Source organism: Parasteatoda tepidariorum, chromosome 4 (assembly GCF_982258835.1).
Source record: "Parasteatoda tepidariorum strain Cologne lab strain chromosome 4, Ptep-v5.0, whole genome shotgun sequence".
Classification (NCBI taxonomy): Eukaryota; Metazoa; Arthropoda; class Arachnida; order Araneae; family Theridiidae; genus Parasteatoda; species Parasteatoda tepidariorum.
Window position 1 is genome coordinate 65,402,622 of NC_141758.1, and position 23,532 is coordinate 65,426,153.

Below are 23,532 nucleotides of genomic sequence, written 5' to 3' on the forward strand. Positions count from 1 at the left end.
GGTAAAAAAGATGAAACTGGTAGCCAAACTATTTTTATAGCAGTTTATTTGTGAGAGGGGTAATAGTAGCTTTCTTTATTTATATCACCAAGACATAGTTCAAATTAAAAGTTATATAGTTACACTTTTAACAAACTTAGATTGGATGTATTAAATTTAAAGTGAAAGCAAAAATAGGGTTGTCAAATTAGCCATGCCCAAACTTAAGCTACCGCTTTTTATTTTTTTCTATCCTGTTTCTGATTCTATACGTGACTGATAGTCTCCTCCTTGGTTGTTGTCTGGAAGTTTGGAGAGAGGGGTATCAGCTCAGGCACTGTCCACGTCATCTGACCGGGGTCAAAAGTACGTGGCATTTCTGCCATGACCTTTAAAAGATAAAGCCCTAAGAATGGTGTCAGAAGCTTGGCCATTGTTGTGTTATAATGATGAAGATCGTAACTTCTTCTTGTTGGAGGAGCTGAAGGTTGGTTCGAGCTGCCTTTATCTATTCATCTTGAAGTGTAACTTTTGAGATGAAGAGCACAATAGTGCGGTGCTCGCCACTCTCACCAGTCTTACCGCCAGCTTGGCGATTTAAGATCTTCAGGTAAAAGCAACCCTGTGATCCTAGTGATATATATTCTGTCCTTCAGAGGAAGAACAGCCACTTACCTTTTCAACTTTTTCATTAGCTAGCTTGGTCGCAGGACGACCCATAATGTTTAATTTAGTTTATGTTATATTGATGTTTGTGTTCATGAAATAAATATGCTTTAAGAGAAACCCGCATTTCGTACTCACTTCAGTGGTGACCTGGACTTCGCAGCATGCTAAAATCAACTTTCATGGAAGAACCCTTGGATTATACTGTATGAATTATGGGATTACAAAGCTAGCTGGTGACGATTCAAGTATGTTTTTATGGTCATTCGCTTGGTTTAGGTATGCAATTTGTCCCTCTTAGTCATTAAGTTATCAGTGGTAGTATTTATATTTAGGTAACTAGTCAATTCTAAACTTAAAATACTTGTCAAATTACGTTAATATATGAATTAGTTTTAGCTGTTTAAACTTGCTTCTATTTAAAGTTCAAAATGCCAAATGAAGGTGATCAGAATCTTGCCGAAGCTCAAATTGCTCGTATAGCTGTTAAACTACCACCAATATGGAGAAATAATATCAAACTTTGGTTTGTTCAGGCAGAAAGCAATTTTGATTTATCAGGAATTACTAACGACCAAACTAAATATAACAATATCATTGCAGCAATAGACCCCGAGACTTTATCAGCAGTTTCAGATATTTTGTTTAATCCTCCAACTGCAAATAAATACAATACTCTTAAAGAAAGACTTATCGCGGAATTTACAGACTCTGAAAGTAAGCAAATCCGTAAACTTCTTTCTGAATTACAATTAGGAGACGACAAACCGTCCCATTTATTGAGGAAAATGCAAACGCTGGCAGGTACATCTTTAAATGAGGATTTTTTGAAAACCTTATGGCTACAGCGTTTACCATCAGAGATACAAACAATTCTTTCCGTTAGCTCAGAGTCGCTAGAAAATTTAGCTAAGCTAGCGGATAAAATAGCCGAAGTTAGAACGGATTCCCTTCCAAATGTTTGTGCAACGAATAACGCCACGAGTTCGAATCCCTTACTCTCAGCAAAAACACGAGAAAATCCGTCAACATCGAACCCGCTATATCAGGAAGTATGTGCACTTCGCCAGCAAATAGCTGCACTTAGCCAGCAAGTTGAAACATTTTCTCGCGAGAGATCACGCAATCGTTCTCGAACAAGATATAATAATTTTCGTAGATATACATCTAGCTCTAGGGATCGGAAAAGATCGTCTGAAATCTGTTTTTATCATTCGAAATTCGGCCAAAAAGCTAGAAAATGTTGTTCACCGTGTTCATACAACAATAACCAGGAAAACTAAAACCGGCTGTCGCTATTACAGCGACAAAAGATCCGACAGCCGTACGTTCGTGTCGCTTATTTGTATATGATAAAAAAACTCATTTAAAATTTTTAGTGGATTCAGGTTCAGATGTGAGCTGCTTGCCCGTCCCAAAAATGATTAAAAATTTACATCCTGGTCCCTTGCAGTTAACTGCAGCTAATAATTCAAAAATTTTTACCTACGGAAGTAAATTATTAAACATTAATTTAGGATTACGAAGAGACTTTAAATGGAAATTTTTAGTTGCTACGGTGCCTATTCCAATTATAGGAGCAGATTTTTTAGAACACTTTGGACTGTTGATAGACCTAAAACGTAAATTAATTGATGGTGTCACTAATCTTTCTTTATTGGGCATAACTGCCAAAACTAATGTTTTTTCAGTAAAATTAATTTCAGGTGACACATATTATCATAAATTATTATCAAATTTTCCGGAATTAACTAAATTAACACCAAAAATTAAGCAGGCGTGTCATAATACTGTGCATTACATCGATACAACTGGTCCGCCTATACACAATAAACCTAGGCGATTAAGTCCAAAAATATACGATGTTGTAAAACAAGAATTTCAGTTTATGTTAGAGCAGGGTATTTGCCGGCCTTCGAAGTCACCATGGTCCTCTCCACTCCATGTCGTTACTAAAAGCTCGGGAAGTATTCGACCAGTTGGGGACTATAGGAAATTAAACGCCGTGACAACTCCGGATCGGTACCCTATTCCCCATATACAAGATTTCACACACGCGCTGAATAACAAAAATATTTTTTCTAAGATTGATATAGTCCGTGCTTATTTTCATATCCCAGTACACCCAGATGACATACAAAAAACTGCTGTGTGTACGCCTTTTGGGCTTTTTGAGTTTCCTTTCTTAAATTTCGGTCTATGTGGAGCCGCGCAAACTTTTCAGAGGTTCATGAATGAAATTCTGGGAGATTTGCCTTTTTGCTATGTTTACCTCGATGATATCCTTATTTTTAGTGAATCAGAAGAACAGCATAAAATGCATGTTCAAACCGTGTTTCAAAAATTAAATGAATACGGTTTAACGGTAAATGTATCAAAATGTCTGTTTGGTGTGCCAGAGATTTCATTTTTAGGCCACTTAATAACTAAGGATGGCACCAAACCATTACCCAATAAAGTAGACCCTATTTTAAATTACCCACAACCAAAAACAATTAAGGAATTGAGAAGATTTCTCGGACTTCTAAATTTTTTTCGTCGTTTTCTACCTCGCGCAGCTCATAACCAAACTCACTTAAACGATTTTTTAAAAGGCTCAAAGCGCAATGATAATCGTATGATTAACTGGTCAGAACAAGCAATAAGCGAATTCCAAAACTGCAAAACTCTTTTAGCGAACGCTACGCTGCTTGCTCATCCTAACCCCGATGCAAATTTAGTACTGCAAGTAGATGCCTCGGATTTTGCTATTGGGGGAGCATTATTTCAAACAGAAAATGAACATCTTCAGCCGTTAGCATTTTTTTCGCGCAAGTTATCCGAAACTGAAAAACGCTATAGCGCATATGATAGGGAGTTGCTTGCTGCATACGCTTCAATCAAACAATTCAGGTATATGCTCGAAGCACGAGATTTCGTTTTGTTCACAGATCACAAACCACTCACCTATGCATTTAAGCAAAAGTTAGATAAATTTTCTCCACGTCAAGCTCGTCAATTAGATTTTATATCGCAGTTTACAACAGATCTAAGACACCTAAATGGTTCTGACAATATAACTGCAGATGCGTTATCAAGAATAGCATCTATAAATATGCCAAATCCTATAGATTACAGCGAAATTGCAAAAGCTCAGGAAAATGACAAAGAATTGAACTATTTAATCAAAAATTCTCAAAGTTTGGATTTAAAAAAAGTAAATATGCCAGATTCGAACACTATTTTATATTGTGATATTTCTACTAAAAACGTTAGACCTTTTATTCCAAAACAATTTCGTAAACAAATATTTGATACTATTCATAACTTATCACACCCAGGAATAAAAGCAACTAATAAATTGATTAGTAATAGATTTATTTGGCCTAATTTGAATAGAGATTGTAATATGTGGTCTAGACACTGCATTCCATGCCAGAAATCTAAAATAATAAGGCATACTAAATCCCCTATTTTTAATTTTCCAACACAGTCCAAACGCTTTGACCATATACATCTTGATATCGTTGGCCCATTACCACCATCTAAAGGATTTTCATACTGCTTGACAATGATCGACAGATACACTAGATGGGTGGAAGCAGTTCCAATTCCTGACATTACAGCGGAGGCAGTAGCGGAAGCTTTCTTCAAGACCTGGATTGCTCGCTTTAGATCACCTTCAGTGATAACGACCGACCAGGGTCGCCAGTTCGAAAGTAGACTCTTCAAAGCGCTAGCACAACTTCTGGGCATCAAAAGAGTTCGATCCTCACCTTACCATCCCCAAAGTAATGGGATGATAGAACAATTGCACCGACCCTTGAAAGCTGCACTCAAGGCCTACAGTACAGACCATTGGTCAGACGCCTTACCAGCTATCCTGTTGGGTTTTCGAGCAGCATATAAGGAAGATCTACAGTCATCAGCAGCAGAGCTCGTGTACGGGACAACACTTCGTCTTCCAGGAGAATTTTTTGACTCAACAACAATGGACTCGTCCCCAATTCAACTAGTCGAGGATTTAAAGAAACATTTCTCTACTATCAGACCATCTCCAGCTTCTAGCCACTTTACAAAGTCAGTGTTTGTGCATCCAGCCTTAAAAGAATGTAGTCACGTCTTCATTAGGAATGATGCTGTGAAGAAACCCTTGCAAGCCCCTTACGATGGACCTTTTAAAGTGATTCAGAGAACTGATAAAACTTTTGAAGTTGATATTAGAGGTCGGAAGTCGACAATCTCCATAGATCGTGTGAAACCTGCCTTCATTGAAAGTGAATTATTACAACCTTCTGAAATAACTAAGACTCTAAAGTTTGAAATACCGTGTACTCCTGTAATGCGGGAGACCAAAAATAGATTTGGAAGAACTGTGCGTTTTCCAAAAAAGTATAGTAAGTGATACACTGCGGGGGGAGTGTGCGGTGCTCGCCACTCTCACCAGTCTTACCGCCAGCTTGGCGATTTAAGATCTTCAGGTAAAAGCAACCCTGTGATCCTAGTGATATATATTCTGTCCTTCAGAGGAAGAACAGCCACTTACCTTTTCAACTTTTTCATTAGCTAGCTTGGTCGCAGGACGACCCATAATGTTTAATTTAGTTTATGTTATATTGATGTTTGTGTTCATGAAATAAATATGCTTTAAGAGAAACCCGCATTTCGTACTCACTTCAATAGCATTTAGCAAAGTGCATGAGCATATATCAATATGACTTTTACTCATTTCTTCTAAAAACTTTCTGTTTGTATCAGTGAACAAAATTCTTTTAAATCTAATTTATTAGAACATTACAAGGTGGCTGCCAGCGAAAAAAATTTAAAAAGTGGCAGAACAAAAATTTAAGAAATACATTGCTTCATAAAATTCATGTCTACCAAAATATGTTAGTAAATTTTAGAAGAAAAAAAAATTAGATGTTGAAATTGGCAAGCTTAATTCACCATTGAAATTAAAACCTATAAAACTTCCTTCGGCTTCACGAAACGCTTGTCACCGCTTTTTAAATTTTCCCCTGTAGTTTCCACCCTGCTTTAATATATTACCTTAGCTACCACTAGGAAAAATACTTTCTAAATCTACAGGAATTCCGTAGTTGTTGGTGGGTTTGCCTTAAACCTTAAGAAGACACTATACACTATGTGTATAGGACCAACTTTAACCTATGTATGCCCCGCATAGGGATGCATTAAACAAACCCAACCAAAGAAACTTGAAGTTACTCAAAACAAATTTTTAAGACGAATTACTGGTGCCCCATATTACCTCCCAAATAGAGCCGTCAGAAATGACCTTAACATCAGTACTATTAATGAATTTATCAGTAAGCTAAATATCTCATTCTTCAGTAAAGCAAAAAACCCTGATCCAGCAGGCTTCAATGAACTACTGAATAAAGAATTAATACCAGATATGAGACTTTATAACCTAATAACGTCATTCCTATCATCAGATTGTGTTCTATCAAGGCACTACAAATAATATATCCCCTCCCCTCATCTTACTATGGATACTCCCAAAGAGATTAAGTGACCTTCATGTGATCGCCGACTCGGGAATATCCACCGCTAGCATTATACCTAACTTGTCCCATATTTTATAAGCGCGGCAGCAAGTATAAACTTACGTCAACCAGTGCTTCTGCTATTTCTCTTGTTTTTATTGCTATAAACACGGTACTCTAGTCGCCTACGGGCATCATCACAGACGAAGAAGTGGAGTGCCCGCTTTGCGGGCAGGTACTTCGTACTCCATCTAAGCCTAAAGGTGAGCTTGCCATGGCTTAATTTCTTCTTCTTTCATCAGGTGTTGCTTTCTATGCTTGTCAGCCTGTCACTTCATTGCAACCTGAAGCGTGGGGATGCTATCTTCTCTCATTATGCGGTAAGAATAAATTAATGGCACCTTACAGTTACAGTTAGGCAATTACTGATCGGTATGAAGTAATAATAAAAAAATATTGCAAAAAGTACTGAGTTCAAAAATTTTATGCTAATTTTAAAAGTAGCCACAGATATTCGGACTTTATTTATTACATGTTTGATATGCCTCTTATCAGTAGCAAGGATTTTGTGAAAACCATGGCTTGCTGTGAATAGCTATCATGTTGAGTAACTACAGCTATTCGGACATAGTTTATGACAAGTTTGGCATGCTTATCATCATATTGATTTAGTTTATGGAATGTTCATATTCAATATACATACCATCTATACCAGGGGTTCTCAACTTACATGAGGCCACGGGCCGCAATTCAAAACACCAGTCAAATGGCGGGCCGCAACTTTATCAAAATTTTTTAAAAATATTTAATTACATTTTAAAAAGTTCTGGCTACAATAACTTTAATGTGCACCTATGTATTAAACAATTAATGAGCAACAAATATCAAATTGTTAAGATATAAAACTTTAAAGTATTTAAAACCCATGTAGGGTTTTTACGAAAATTGTCAGCAAAAAAATGACAACTAATATATTTTAGTTCATGAACCACAAAAAAAAGGCTTCGCGGGCCGGATGAGGCCCGCGGTCAGCCAGTTGGTAACTACTGATCTATAGTGTTGATCAGACGAATAGAAAAACTCTGCAAAACTCGCTGAAATGTCGAGACATTAATGCTACATCCTAAATGCGATGATTTTGGTGTAATTTGTGTTAATTTTGTTAGCAGATTATTACATATGCCGATTACTACAGCTTCTACAGATTATTTTTCATCAAAGGCTTTTTTTTTATTTTTAAAAAGCAAACAATAAAACGGGTAGAAACTGCTGAGAAGTTTTTTTTAAAAAAAAGCATTTGTAAAGTCCTTTCAAATAAAAATTAAAATACTGAATCGGGAAAACACCGCAAGGAAAAAAACGTATTTTTTTCCTATTAATTTACATGCTTTACTGATTCGGGATTTATTCTATTTTTTAGTATCATTGTACAAAACTCAACTTTGAAATATAATAATTTTTCAGGACCTTACATTTGCAAATTATGCTACATGTATGGTATACTTTTTATAATAATAATAATCGTTGACAGCGTTGAGGTCACAGACAAAATATAAATATATGAAGATACAAATTTACTCTACATTCTGTTTCCGGGCGGCGATATTTTACCAAAGAATGGACAGCAAACCAAATTAACCATGCTCTGCATTTAACTGCAAATTTTTTACTCAATCTTGCCAGCGATTCATAAGTATTAAGGTATTTTTTTTTTTAATAAAGCTAAATAATTGTGACATTTTTTTAATAATAAGATCATTTCACAAAGGGGAACACCAATGTCTCTTAAAAGAAGCCCTGCTTTCTACAGGAATTTATGAGCTGCATTAAAAATAAAAACATACAGTGGTGGCCAAAAGTGTGGACATTTTTGGAAAGTTTCATGTTCTTCAATTTTGTGTGCTTGTAGAATATATTAATTTTCACTTAAATGCAAGCGTTTACATATCAAATTGAAGGTAATTTAATGTAGAATTTAATAATAAATACAGTATTACAATATCTGTATTACAAATAAAGTTATGCAACTATTAGTAAGATCTATCTTAGATTTGCATTTTTTTAAAGTGATACTTACACAATCAATACTTAGTAGGATAACCCTTATTTTTTAAGGCAGCTTCACAGCGTCTTTTCATCGAGTGAACGAGTGTTTGGAGTTCATCTTTCGTAATCACATGGTGCCAAGAATCAATTATAGCTTTACTTAGTTGTCTTTTATTGAATGGACGTTTTTTTCGTACAAGAATTTTCAAACGTGGCCGCAAATTTTCAATTGGATTGAGATCAGGGCTGTTTCCTGGCCATGGTAATATATCTATGCCTTTATTTTGAATACATGCTTTGCATACTTTTACTGTGTGGCATGGAGCTGAATCCTGCTGAAAAATAAATGGTGCGTTGTTGGAGAAGAGATCCCTAATGGAAGGTATCAATTTTGGTTTCAGGGCAGTTTCGATGTATTTTTTGGCATTCAGGATGCCAAATCAGGCCGAAAAAAATGCACAAGTGCTACTACCGATAGAAAAATTAAATGGCTATGCCTTCAAGATAGAAAAATGTCATCAGATGCCATTAGATGTGAAATGAATGCAGCTGGTGTTGCAGTAAGTTCAAGAACAATAAGAAGAAGGTTATCAGGATTTGGACTACAAGCTAGAATTCCAAGGAATAAACCATATTTAAATCAAAAGCAACGCGAAAAACGAGTTAAGTCGGCAAAAGAACACATTTAATGGTCAGAAAATCAATGGAAGCAAGTAATCTGGAGTGATGAGAGTAAAGTATCGCTCTTTGGAAGTGATGATAGAAAATACGTGAGACGTAGAGTAGGCGAAGCGCTTCATCCTGATTGCATTGAAGCAACTACAAAAAATCCAACAAATGTCATGATTTGGGCATGTATGTCTGCAGATGGTGTGGGCCGAATTCAAGTGATTGATACCTTCCATCAGGGATCTCTTCTCCAACAACGCACCATTTATTTTTCAGCAGGATTCAGCTCCATGCCACACAGCAAAAGTATGCAAAGTATGTTTTCAAAATAAAGGCATAGATATATTACCATGGCCAGGAAACAGCCCTGATCTCAATCCAATTGAAAATTTGTGGCGACGTTTGAAAATTCTCGTACGAAAAAAACGCCCATCCAATAAAAGACAACTAAGTGAAGCTATAATTGATTCTTGGCACCATGTGATTACGAAAGATGAACTCCAAACACTCGTTCACTCGATGAAAAGACGCTGTGAAGCTGTCTTAAAAAATAAGGGTTATCTTACTAAATATTGATTGTGTAAGTATCACTTTAAAAAAATGCAAATCTAAGATAGATCTGACTATTTGTTGCATAACCTTTTTTTGTAATACAGATATTGTAATACTGTATTTATTATTAAATTACCTTCAATTTGATATATAAACGTTTGTATTTAAGTGAAAATTAATATATTCTACAAGCACACAAAGTTGAAAAACATGAAACTTTCAAAAAATGTCCACACTTTTGGCCACTACTGTATATATTTATGTTTACATTATTCCAAATGCACTGAATCGGATTTAGGATAGTTAATTTTAAAAAATCGTACGAAATTAAAATTAATCCTCTTTGCAGATATCTATAATACACTGGTTATCATAAATTAAGGAAAAATCACAAAAATAGCGATAACTCTTTCAAAAGTAAGCCAAACCGTGCAAAATTTGCATATGTTGTCCACTAAGAGTAGCTGAGTAAAATTGCAATATGCAAATTAGTGGCGCTGCACTCGGCTTACGTCATCTGCCTGGAGCATAAAAGTCCAAGTTTGAGAGAAAGCACACAAATTTTACTGTGATTGCGACATTGAAAATCTGAGATAGCCAATTCGTAATAATGACCTCTAGGCATCATTTGCCTGAAGAACTACGATGGAGAGCCATCGGGAGACTAGAGGCAGGGCAGAGTCAATCAGAAGTGGCCAGATGGCTAAATGTGAGTCCATCTGTGGTTCATAGACTTTGGAGGCAATTTCAAACCACAGATTCGGCATCTAGGAGGTTCAGTCAAGGACGGCCAACTGTTACGACCAGTGCCGATGACCGATATTTGACATTAAGTGCACGCAGGAATAGAACCGCTACTCCGACACATCTTAGATCCTCTCTTGCTGCAGCCACCGGAAGGTTGGTGTCAACGTCAACTGTGCGCAGAAGGCTCCACGAAGGTGGTCTGTATGCGAGACGACCAGCCATTTGCGTGCCGCTCACATCACGCCATAGGAGAGACCGTTTGCAGTGGGCCCGACCACATGTCCACTGGACGTCAGATCAATGGAGGCCTGTTCTCTTTACGGATGAGTCCAGGTTTAGTCTAGAAAGTGACAGTAGACGTTATTTGATATGGAGAGAACCTGGGACCCGTTATCATCCATCAAACATCCGTGAAAGAGATGCATACGGAAGAGGCAGTGTCTGTGTTTGGGGAGGCATATCCTTAGGAGGGCGCACATACCTCCATGTCTTTCCAAGGGGAACCGTGAATGCTCAGGTTTATCGAGACAACATCCTTGATGCTTATGTGCGCCCATATGCCGGGGCAATTGGTGATTGCTTCCTGTTACAGGACGATAATGCAAGACCACACAGAGCTCGCATTGTTGATGATTATCTTCAACAGGAAACAATTACTCGCATGGAGTGGCCAGCTCGATCCCCGGACTTGAATCCTATCGAGCACGTTTGGGATGCTCTAGGGAGGCGTGTATCTGCCATCAATCCGCCCCCTCAGACCCTTGCCACGCTTGCAACTGCTTTACAAGAGCAATGGCTCTCACTTCCTATTGAACTGATAGACCGCACAATTGAAAGCATCACACATCGCTGTTTGTGCTGTATTGCTTCTAGAGGCAATCATATTCCATATTAAAGGTACTTTTTCTATTGCAAACCGATACTTCCAATTTGTTTATTTTATACATGTGCTAATTTCTATACTACTATTAATGTCTGATAATTTCTTTTTATGTTGTTTAATACCTTACTATGTGTTGTATATTGTGGGTAAGTTTCATAAAATTCCATGTGTAATTTCTTGAGTTATCGCGATTTTTGTGAATTTTCCTTAATTTATGATAACCAGTGTATATAGATTTTATAACTCATACGATTTACATGCACAATCCGATAATTTATACAATTATATACATACGATTTTATCCGATTTACATACATAAATTTAACAACATGTATACCATTGACGTAGTTTTCGTTGCTCATGGTTTTTTTTTAGCATGGGTTGTAGTTCAACATAAGTCGTTTTTTCCTAACAATTAATGTAGTCTCCGTTGCTCCGTTTTTTACTGGGAGAAAATAAAGAAAAATTGTTAAAATAAGAGCAGATGAAAAATGTTTTATAAGTTGAGGCTTAGCATTTTTTTACTCGAGCGGAAGAAAAAAAAAGGAAAGAAGCACGCAACGTATCCAGTTAGATTCGAGCATGTTTCAGAGCCGAAAACAAGAGGAAAATCAGAAACAACTAGTAGTAAAAAAAATTTATTTATAGCTAATTTTCATAGGGTAGAATCTAATCTCTGAACCGCTCTTAATTATAAAACCTTTGCAACTAATTACTTTTTATAAGGTAAAAAAAAAAGACAGTTCTACATATGTTATAACTGCTTAAAAATATTTTGGGAATCATTAATATTTCAATTTTTCCGAAAACAAGCTGTAATGAAAAGATTTTCTTACCAGTTTTTGTCATTTTCCGTCTTGAGCCCAGGCATATTTTAGGACACTAGCAGAGGTATTGCTGATATAAATAAACACTTTAGTCCATGAAGTTAATGTGTGAATCTAGGGCGAACTTAATCAACTTTCTCCTTGTTACCTGTACCTCCTTCACTAAAACATTATATTGCATCTTTTTCGTTAAAATTAAACTAAATTAAATAGCAATTAATTAGTGCAAAAGGTGAGTTCATTTGTGAAGGGATTGATGATATAAAATGAGAAACCACATTTTCAAAATGCTCAGCGGGTGTGCATTTTCAGAGAAAAACATACTGATTTTTATGTAGGTAATCAGAAGTTTCTGTGAACTGTTCTGCTCTGTATAGTGGACATCCCAAAAACCTTTTAATACTTATCTGCACAATACTAAAAAATATTTTGATATGAAGTTTTCCCCATTCGAAAAGTGCGTCTTATTACTTGTTCCATGTCCTTCAAGTATATTCTAATTTCTAAATGTGCATAATCCTTAACATCGATGTCTTTTTGTACAACTTTTCCAAAATGTTTTCTAACAAAATTAAAATGGAAACGTTTCGTCGACATTAAAATTACTGTTTGGTAAACATGATTCGAATACACTGATTCTTTTAGTCTTTATAATTTTATCAAAATTTGTGCGGTTTTATGGCTTAGACATTTTTTGAGCCGATTTTTTTTTAATATACACTATTCTTCAGGTGGGCTGGATTCTATGGAATTTTTATGTCAATTGCCTTGCTCTCGGGATGAGATTAGTTCTTCATGAAGGCTATCCTCTCAAAACTGAAGACGGATACAATTATTGGGACAAAGTAGCAGAGAGTGAAGCAGCAGCTGTTACTGTGGTGCCAAGTTTGCTTGAAAGAATGGAACAGTTAAAAAATTTTCCAAGTAAGATTGTATTTATTTCTTATAAACTTAGTAGAACATCGATTAATCGGGATGTTTGAGGAATGTCTTGTTCTAGATAAGTGTATATATTCCGGAGAAGCGAATTTAAGCAAAATTTAATAATTGTTTTAAATTCAAAACATAAATTATTATTTAACACGTTGAGTGCCAAGCTAATATTACATGGCTTGTCCGTTTGGCCAAACGGTAAATAATTACAAACTAAATTTGCATATATTAGACAGATTTTGGTAGTTTTTTAAAAGGTTTAGCATGACATATTTGCTTGCTTGCTTTATTTAGAAAAACTGGGCACCTGGGCCGCGCAGCGTCCCCTATCCCATACATCATAAAAATAATAAACATTGAGATAAAACATTTTGAATTTAGCATCATTGGGGTAGCTATACAAATGACATATCTGAAATAAGTGGTGATTTATACAAGCCTAGGATTTGTTTAGAAATAGTGTTGGATTAAAATCTACTAAATTGAATTTATTAAACCAAGAATCACAATTAATAAACTAACACTTGAAAATATTTATTAGCTGTCTGGAGCAAGTTGTCATCTCCATGTCTATAAATAAAACTATTTTTGTGTCTTCTATAACGCATTAATTTCTTCAAACCATTTTAGTAACGATAATAATATTAAAAAAATAAAAATTCATTTCAATTTTGTGTGTCGAATAATCTTGGCTTCAATGGTCACCGGTGACCCTCGTAGCGCTACGAACAAACTCAGTGTCGGTCACCGGTGACCCCCTTTGCATTCAACGTGTGAATAGCACATAAATTTCTAATTAATAGAAAAAGAAAAGGAAATAAATTTAAATGTTGTAAATCATAGTTGCACTACAGGTAATTTGCAATTATTTTTTTATTTAATAAAAAAAAGAAAGAAAGAAAGAAATGCAGTTTAAAATAAGTTACCATCATCCCAATGTAAGAGTTTGAACTACTTTATGATGGTCTAGCATAATATTTGCTACTTGTTTTGACAGTTTGTTCATGTTAGATTTCCAAGAATTTCCATCATATTATCTTGGATATCAATTGCTTGAGCAACCACGAATAACCATCACACCAATGTAGGAATTCGAGCACTAATTTATGATGGTTATACACAAAAAAAACCTGTTCTGATGGTTTGTTCCAGATTGGCCAGCAAAAATGTCTGGAAATTTATCGTTCGAAACATCATGATTAACAATCACCCCGATATAGAAATTCGGTTCAACATTATGATGGTTTAGGGGGCAAAATTAGATAATTCTCCCTCAAACATACATTAAAACTACGCAACTGATCTCACATGAACAAAGCTACTTTCTTTCATAGTTTGTCCATGGTGTGCCAATAAGAACTTCCATTATTCTATATTTTAACAATTCCAACACATCTTTTACATATATTGGAAATAATTTGTTAGAACCATCATGAATAACCATCCCCTGAATGCAGGTATTCAGACTGCCTTATAATGGACCAACATAAAAACAATAACTATATAACCTAATTTGTTCATGTCTTGAATTTTCAAAATAGTATATTCAAATTGATTTGTTGGAATTAATATGAACAATCATCACCCCGTATACATTTGGTGTTTTTTTTTATCCCCAAATATAAATGAATTTTATTTAACATTTCATTTCTACAGGTTCGAGTTCAAATTTTGAAAAGTTAAAACTGATTAAAATTGGAGGTAGCACTGTGAAAATGGAAAATATCCAATACCTTCTCACTCATATATCAAAAGATGTATTAGCTGCCTCTGTATTTGGTAAGAAAATTTAATAACTTATTTATGTTAAAATTTTTTGGTAAAATTATGTATTATTATTATTTTACAAAAAAAGGTTTACAAAGGGAGAAATTTTTTACAAAGAAAATGAATTTAATAAATTTTTGTGTAAGTAATAAACACAAGGTTCCTATGGAGTCTAGATACTAGTTCTATACTAAAAAATAGTCCTATGATAAAAAATAGTAACTTTTTATGACTTTCAAGCGTTAAAAGTTTTTTCTTATTATTATATAATAATGAAAAAATAATATGTAACATGTGTGCAACCCCTGGCTAAATTATTAGATGCGCTATAATATTCTATGTAAAATTTTAATTATCAGGTGATACTATACAGCTTTATTGTTTTTACTCGGCTGAAACAGGTTTGCACTTGTTTAAGTTCGTGTATCAATTGGTTAGTATTGTAATGCAATACGTTAAAAAAATAAATACAAATAGGAAGTATATAAAAAAATCTCCTGAATAAAAACTCATTGCATGTGTGCTTAAATATAAAAGTATTGCATACAAACTCATGCAAAACATGTAATTATTAAAAAACTGCAGTGCGTCTAAAAATTTGGTCTAATTATTATAATATCTAATATATATAATTCTCTTACGTGGCTCCCAAATTTTGGCTGTATTTCTTTTCCACCGGTGGCAACGTTTGCTTTGTTTTGTTTACGTTTTGAAAACACCAAAGCATTCTACCTTTTAATGATGTGTTTCTGATTAAGAATTAAGGATGGATTTAAGAAGAGCTGTGAAGTATTATTGCAATCATATTTACTTTATTTTCTTCATTTATAGAGAGAACAGTCGGCAGAGAATTCTGTTAGGTTAAAAAACATTTTGCTAAAAAAAGAACGAATTCTAAAAGAAATAAAAATAAACAACTTAAAAAATAAAAATGCTGTTGCCAGCCATAGAATTTTTTGAAAGTTAACTTAGCAACATAAATCAAAATGACATAGAAGCGCAACTAGATCAAAATTATGATACCTGAGCGCTTGACGTAACAAATCCTTCAATTCTATAAGTGTTGTATCGCCAAATGCCCAAATTTTTGCATTTTACAACTTCATATTAAACTTCTGTTGTGTGTCTGAATACTGACATTTAGAACAAAATTAAGGTTTAGAATTGCTTCGGAGAAATTGGAATTGTTAACAATGACTTAAACAAAAAGTTTTATTTTAACTGACAAATACTATATTATAATTTTAACTTTTTCTATGACTACACTCATTTCTTTGTTTTTTATACATTTTATATTTTTGTGATAAAATAAAAAAACTTATAGTTGTTCTGTTTCTGAACACTGATGAAAACACAAAATGATGGGCTTCATCAACAATCAAAAATATATACATTTATTTTACGAATTCCATATTATTAGGGTGGCGCCCTTCAGAGAATTAAAAATACAAAATTATCTTCATCGAAGCCGATGCTTTACATCCGGCGTTCAGTGGCAGACTACTATTTCATGTTGTTTTACAACACATGTCTTTAACCCTCTGGTGGGAAAGACTTTAAAACAAAACTTACAACAACAGTTACTTTTCTCAACAACTGAAATTTAGAATAGTGTGATTAAGAAAAATATGTGAACTGTTTGCAATTTCAAATTAATATTGAAATGTACAGGTTTAGAATTTTCTACAGTGAAAAGTTTTCGGAACTTCAATATTCAAAAAAGTATACAAAAGCTAGACGTTAAGAACGTATCCAATGAGCGAGCAAAGCGAGCATTGGATTGCGAAGCAATCCGAAATGAAATGCAAAAGCAGTTCTGGGGGTTGGCGAGAGCCAGCGAGCAGGGGGCGAAACCGCCTAGTACTAATATAATACCTTAGGTCATGGCAATAATGACTTTTTCTACCTAGTTAATTTAAATTCTACTTTATTTTCGTCAGTAAGCAGCACATTAATCCATTCATATTCGAATAAAAATAATTTCTGAGTTAAAAATAAGTTTTTGACAGGAAAACTAAATGTTTATTTAGCAAACAAGGGGTTCGGTAAAGAGCGCCCTAAGTCTATGCTTTTATAATCCTTATCAGAAATGAAATCAATAAATTAAACATATTGCAATTAATATTTAAACCCAGAAAAACAAAAACACAATCGATATCTGACCAATTACAGTAGAGGAGGATGGATGCAATAAATATCAAAACAGGTTTACCTGGAGGCTGAAATTTAAAGGTGCTTCTAATATTTGTCTTTCAACTCATCTTTCCTTCCTCCCGCAATCGAACTTTGCTGTTTATGATGTACGACCTCCTGTGCTATAATTTGTCAAATATCATTTGCGTTTTAATTTTTTTCCTTGGTTAAATATTAATTCGCTACCCCTGATGTGTATACTTTTATGTTCTTATTTTCGATCATTATAAAAATACGCATTAAAATGGTATTTACGGTACACCCTGTAACTAATAATTTTAAAAATAACCCCCAGTAGCGTAAATAATTTGAGATAAAAGTGCCAAAAACATTTATGATAGTTTTTAAAAACTTCTTATTTTACAAAATATGTAATTGTTTAATGCTATAATTAAAATACTTTGAATAGTTAAGGCTTATTTTTAAATGTAGGAAAAAGGATACGTAAATTTTAAAAACTACTGTAAATTTACTGAATTATAATACCATAAATTTTTGAAAGAATACTATAATTTACTGAATCATAATTATAATTTTTTGAAGGAATACTCTAATTTACTGAATCATAATTTAATAATTTTTTGGAAGAATACTGTAATTTACTGAATCATAATATTATAATTGTTTGAAAGAATGCTATAATTTACTGAATCCATAATATTATTCTCTGAAAGAATACTATAATTTACTGAATCATAATATTATAATTTTTTGAAAGAATACTATAATTTACTGAATCATAATATAAAAATTTTTTGGAAGAATACTGTAATTTACTGAATCTTAATATTATAATTTTTTGAAAGAATACTATTATTTACTGAATCCGTAATATTATAATTTTTTAAAGGAATACTATAATTTACTGAATCACTGAATCATAATATTATAATTTTTTAAAGGAATACTATAATTTACTGAATCACTGAATCATAATATTATAATTTTTTGAAAGAATACTATACTTTACTTAATCATAATATTATAATTTTTTAAAGGAATACTAAAATTTTGAAATTACACCAGATAAGATACTTTGTTGACGACTCCATGATACGTTTACGTGAACTATTATATGATATTTCGATTGTTTTTGGTAAACTTCGGTTCTGTACCAAGCGCAGATATTTACCCGTAAGTCGAAGCTCTCTAACTACGTTAGAAACTGCTACAGGGACTCATGAACTAAACGCAAGGAAACTATAGAGAGGTAGCTTACACCAGCGGTTCCTAATTTTTTTCCGGCTATGGAATCCTGAAAAATCAACTTTCTTTCGGCGAAACTCCAATTTCATAAATAAAGTTTATTAAAGTAATTGTGAACGTTATAACCTATCGAAGACTATTTTTGAAATATTTTATTACAGATTTTTCATTGTTTCATCATCAATAATCTTAAATTAAATTATATGACCAACAGTTAAGTTTGTCATATTTGTGCTATATCTAGTCTAGTTATGAATTTGATTTTGGTGTACATGCATAAGCTGAAAATGAATAATTAAAAAAAATGAAGTATGGTCACTTCGAAATGAAAACTTAAAAGTACTGCCATAAACGTTAAAAATGGCTACTGGGAAAACGCCTTTCGTTATTAAAGAATTTATTTATTTTCTTTTCATTTGAAAAACGCGATAGGAAATACTAAAATGCAATATTTTATAAATGCTTGTTATTTCATAATTTGTTTAATATATTTTTATTAGAAATATCTTATTTTCTTTTCAAAAACGTCATTTCTTCTTCATTGATATTTCACTTGAAGTAATTTCATAAGGGCAACCGGAAGATCAAATTAATTATGAATTATAGATTGGATATAAATATAATTAAAGATTTCAGAAGTCATCATTAGTTATAAAAAATTCTAATCAACGGAATCGAAAGATAATATGTGCTTAAGACTACGTACCCGTTAAAATGGTATGCTTACTCATAACTATATATACATAAATCTATATATATATTTCTCTTACACGGCACCAAAAAAAAGCCTCATTACAACTCCCCGAATGGCAACGTTAGAAAACCGACCAATGATTGCTGCTAAAAATGTCACATGGCATATGTCACATGAGGTGGCTCAACATATAGCGCTTTTAAAAACGGAAACAATAACCAGAGTGAGCATTATCAGGTTGTTCAATTCAGATTCATGCCCTAAAAACATGATAATATTTATTTTAAACTCAATTAGAAATTAATTAGGCTGGCCTTCTCCATGACTATAAATAAGTCACAAGGTCAGACTTTTGAGAAAATCAGTTTAGTATTGACTAAACAAGTTTTTAGTCATGGACAACTTTATGTTGGCCTGTCAAGAGTTAAGTCATTTGACAGCCTTTCAGTAATTGCTCCAAGATGCCAAATCTATAATTGTGTTTTCAAAGAAACTCTAAATGCTTAGTGTTAATTTCTTAGAGCTTTGCAGAAAAAAATGTTTTTTGGAAAAAATTTAATTGAAACTTCTATTGGCAGTAGGCAAGGGGAACTGCCAAAATCAAAACTCCCCGATTAGAAATGCAGCATGGTTACCTCCACGTGGTATTTCTCGGGTAATGCTAACAGCCATGCATTTTAATTTATTGTATGTAAAACATCCTTATTTTGTTCTAAAATGTTATGTACTTTATCACAAATGTTAATTAATATAGAAATTGATTTCAATAATGCTGATCACCAAAAAATATTTCATTTGGCGATAAAAAAAATTTTTGTGTTCTTGAAAATGAAAGACTTTTTGAGGGTTATTATCTTGCAAGGAAAAGTTAGGGTTTAAAGTTCATATTTTTAAATAATAAAATTTTTTTCTAAAACTTTCAAAATTTCTAGCATTAACTAATTTATTATACACATTTAGTTGAATTTAGGTGAGTAACTGCAATATTTGATAATTTATTTTGCTAAAGCTAATGTTTTGATTTTTTCACCATGTACAATCTAAATAGCTAATATACTTTTTTAAAAGCCAATAAGAACATTGATAGAATTCTTCTACATAAGTACAATACTATGTCTTTGATGCTAAAATACTATGTCTTTGGTGATAATATATTATGTCTTTCTGCTAGAACATTGTGTTCATTGGCGAGCGAGCGCAGCGAGCCATGGTTCACGGCGTGAACCACATAGGATTGCGTAGCATTTCTCGGGGGTTGGCGAGTGTTAGCGAGCAGGGGGCGGAGCCTCCTAGTTGTGTATGTTTCAGTCGTAAATTATTTCTCAGAGGAAAAATAGGAGAATAATGGGAAGTTTAATCAGTTGAATTGTGCAATATTATGAAAAAAGTTACAGTATCATTGTTATGATGTTTTCCACTTAACCTTTTTTCTTTTAAACAGGATCTACAGAAAGCTGTGGTTACATAACAGCGATTGATTGGAATTTACCTTCTTATGGTACGGAAGCCCAAGTACCAACCCTTGGTATGGACTTGCATTGCTTCAATTCGAATGGTGGGTTTATTTTTAATCACCTTTCCTCCTATGTATGATTTTAAAGTGTACTTATCTGAAAAATTATGTCGATGAAAAAGTTTCTTCAATTTCTTTCGTAGCTCGCATTGAAAAGAACGGGCTTGTGATTCCATTATGGGCAATACATATTTTCTAGCTTATAAAATGTCTTTAACTTTATGAATGTAATTTTTTAATCATTATTAATCTAATTTAAATTGAATTGAACCAATTCTTTAGTTTTAATTACATTTTATAAAAAGCAAAGGAAAATATTTTATTCTCTTCTTAACAATCAATGCAACGGCTAAATTTTAAATTTAATACAAATGTAAAACTCATTAATTCACTGTCGCGACTCGTTCGAATATCAAAATCTTTTTACAATTCTTTATTCCTTAAGTTACTTTACCTCTAGTACCACAAAAATATTTAAATTGCAGGGTTATATTAATTCTCACGGTCTTTTTGGCGATTAAGCTATAACTAAATTAGTTCAAATTTAATACTAATTATGCGGGGTTGGCTTTGTTTTTGGCGATTTTATATCTCTATAAATCGCCAACGCTGGATCTATTACCATGCCCCTAACTGTCTGTTGTTAGGAACAATACAATAACTTTTAATTTTGAATTCTAGGCGTTTAGGACGGGGAGGGGGGGCGTCGTTTCACCCCTCGGTCCGACCGCTAATTAATTTTTACACACATTTTCTTCATATTAGAATAATGCATCTCCCCCTCCCAATAAGCGAGCATCCTTTTATTATGTGATATTATTGCAGTCATAATGTATCTAATAGTAATATTTATTAAAAAAAAAAATCAACAATTATTTTTTTAAAAGTAATTTTGTTCAATTATAACAATCATCCATATCCGACGATATATATATAACGTCGTTACCGAGAGGGAGAAAAAAAATAGGTCTTAGGCAGGGAATATTTATTTAATAATTCTTAGAGAAAGAAAAATCATCCAAGTGACACAAATCGCTACACTCCTCAATAAAAGCTATTGAAAATTTTGAAAAGTAAATTTGTAAAATGTTTCGTTTTAGGGAATAAGGGAAATCTTATTAATTATAATTGGTCTGTTAAATGTTAAATATGTCCAGGGAAAAAGTCATTCCCACGAGTCAGTTAAAGGGATAAACGTAAAAATGTTAATTAATGCATACTTTAATTTATATATGTATATATAATCTTATTTTCAGATACCTAGTAAAAATTGTAAATATTGTATTTAGTTCTTATATTACTCTAGATATATTCTGCATATAACTTTTTAGAGTATTAATTTAATCTCATTAAGTTCTATTGCATACGCAAACTCCCCACCCCCCTCTCCCCTTAATTTATATATTTTCGATGACGGAGCAGATTGCCCGGTGGGCTAGGTACTTCATATCCAAATTTCGACATTGTCATTGTATTTTAAATGATTTAGTGCTAGCATTAGTTCAAACAGCATTTAAAACTACTCGGAGTGCAAAGAGTTAAAACAATTATAGAAATGAAAGGTTCTTAGTACCAATATTTTATCTTTTTCCAAAAACTAGCAAATCACACTCTTTTTAATGTGGTACTTGACCTTGTTCCTAAAATTTTGCATTATTGTTATTTTGTCGAAATTATCAAACTTATCAATTTCATTCGGCGTTTGCAAATTTTTCTTCCTCCATATTAATTACTGCCAAGTGTAACAACATACACTTTCTCTTTGCAAATTCATCAGAAACGGGTGTAATCACGCGGTGGAAGAAAAGAAAAAAAAAAGGGAAAAATCTAATTTCGCATAATTTACTTAAAAAGAAGTCAATTTCTGAAATTCGATCTCAAGTATATAAACATATTTATAAAATTTGAGTAAAAATGAAACTGTTGGAAGAGAGTAAAAAATTAAGACGCAAAACTAGATATAACGTAAATATATTTCACTTTATTAAAAAATCGAAAACCTCCAAGGCTTTTTTGGGTCACTTAACATTACATTTTGTTTTGCTGCCCAAAAACTATAAGACTTAGAAACTTGGAACTAGAAAGGTGGGTAAAAAATTGTACAGGGTGCACAGAGGAAAGGGAATTTATTAGTTCGAAAATTATTTATTGTTAAACTGTTAGAAAAAAAATAATATCATGAGGGCCGCTCTACAGGCCACAGGAATGCAACTTCAGAGTTGAAATTTGATACGCAGAAAGGGTATGCATATTTATTTAAGAACTTAACACAGAGCAATTTCTTTTCGAAATTCCAATCGCTTTTTTTTACCTGCTCGACTTTGCGTGCAGGTCGTCGGGCTACTGAAGCGGGGGTGCCATCCCCTCTGCAGAGGATCAAAATTGTGATGGCATGTCTTCGGATCCTCCTATGGGATGTTTCCCAGACCGTCGCTAATAGCCCATTGTGCAGCTCTAGTGCGACGTAAATGAACAACAACAACATCCAATTTGTTCGAAAGATATTGCAATTTTAAGTGCTTTTTTCATGAATTTTTTTATCACTTTTGTTTTTGCATTACTTTGCTGCACAAAATCTATGACTTAGAAAATTTTTAAAGAATTTTGTGAGTTTACCTTGGCACCTTCAATTGTAAACACAGTTTGATAATCTGCGTTCTACAGCCGCAGAAGCGAGTTCTCACTGCCATGTAAACAAATTTTTAAAAAAAACGGAACTCTGACTGAGCAAAGTAAGTTTGTGGGACTGGTCTTGGTAACAGATCAAGATTTTATGCCATAAAATCGCGAAAATTAAAGAATTGTAAAAAAAAAATAGTACTTCTTAATTTAGAATTATTCGTCTAACATAAAACAATGTATTTTTGTACACTGTTTATTTGAAGGTAAGCCTGTTATCGGAGAAAGAGGAGAGTTAGTGATAGCAACACCTACACCATCATTGCCTGAAGGGTTGTGGATGGATGAAAACAACAAAATTTTGACTGAAAGCTACCTCTCCAAATATCCTGGTAAACAGTTTTTGTTCTTCGCTTCTTGTTGTTAACATTGCACGAATTTCTACAACCACTACAATTAGCAATTGTTTAATTGATAGGCTACATTACCTGCGGCTTAGGATTCATTTTTGTTGATGGTCCTCAGACAATTGTAGCTCATACGTACACTACGTTCCCCCAATTTAGATTAGAGCACAGATGCTGGTCACTACGCTTCTCAAAAGCCCAATCGCAGTGAACTGTTTTAAATCAGAAAAACCGCAAGTGAATAACATTAAGATAGATTGGTTTGATTCTTCCTCCTCTTGTTCTCAGTAGATGATTTTTCCAAGGGCTCTGGGTCAGACTGATGATTGTCCATAGGCTTGAGAT

General features: G+C 33.5%; 1 protein-coding gene across 1 annotated transcript in view; it reads left to right on the forward strand.

The window, feature by feature from the left end:
* LOC107441105 (acetoacetyl-CoA synthetase) overlaps window positions 1–23,532 on the forward strand; it is a 56,608-nt gene that overhangs the window by 18,553 nt on the left and 14,523 nt on the right. The window contains exons 10-14 of the mRNA XM_016054257.4: window positions 6,434–6,511; window positions 12,587–12,779; window positions 14,445–14,567; window positions 20,090–20,203; window positions 23,047–23,172. Coding sequence (XP_015909743.2) covers window positions 6,434–6,511; window positions 12,587–12,779; window positions 14,445–14,567; window positions 20,090–20,203; window positions 23,047–23,172 — 634 coding nt within the window. The remainder of the gene's footprint in view (window positions 1–6,433; window positions 6,512–12,586; window positions 12,780–14,444; window positions 14,568–20,089; window positions 20,204–23,046; window positions 23,173–23,532) is intronic.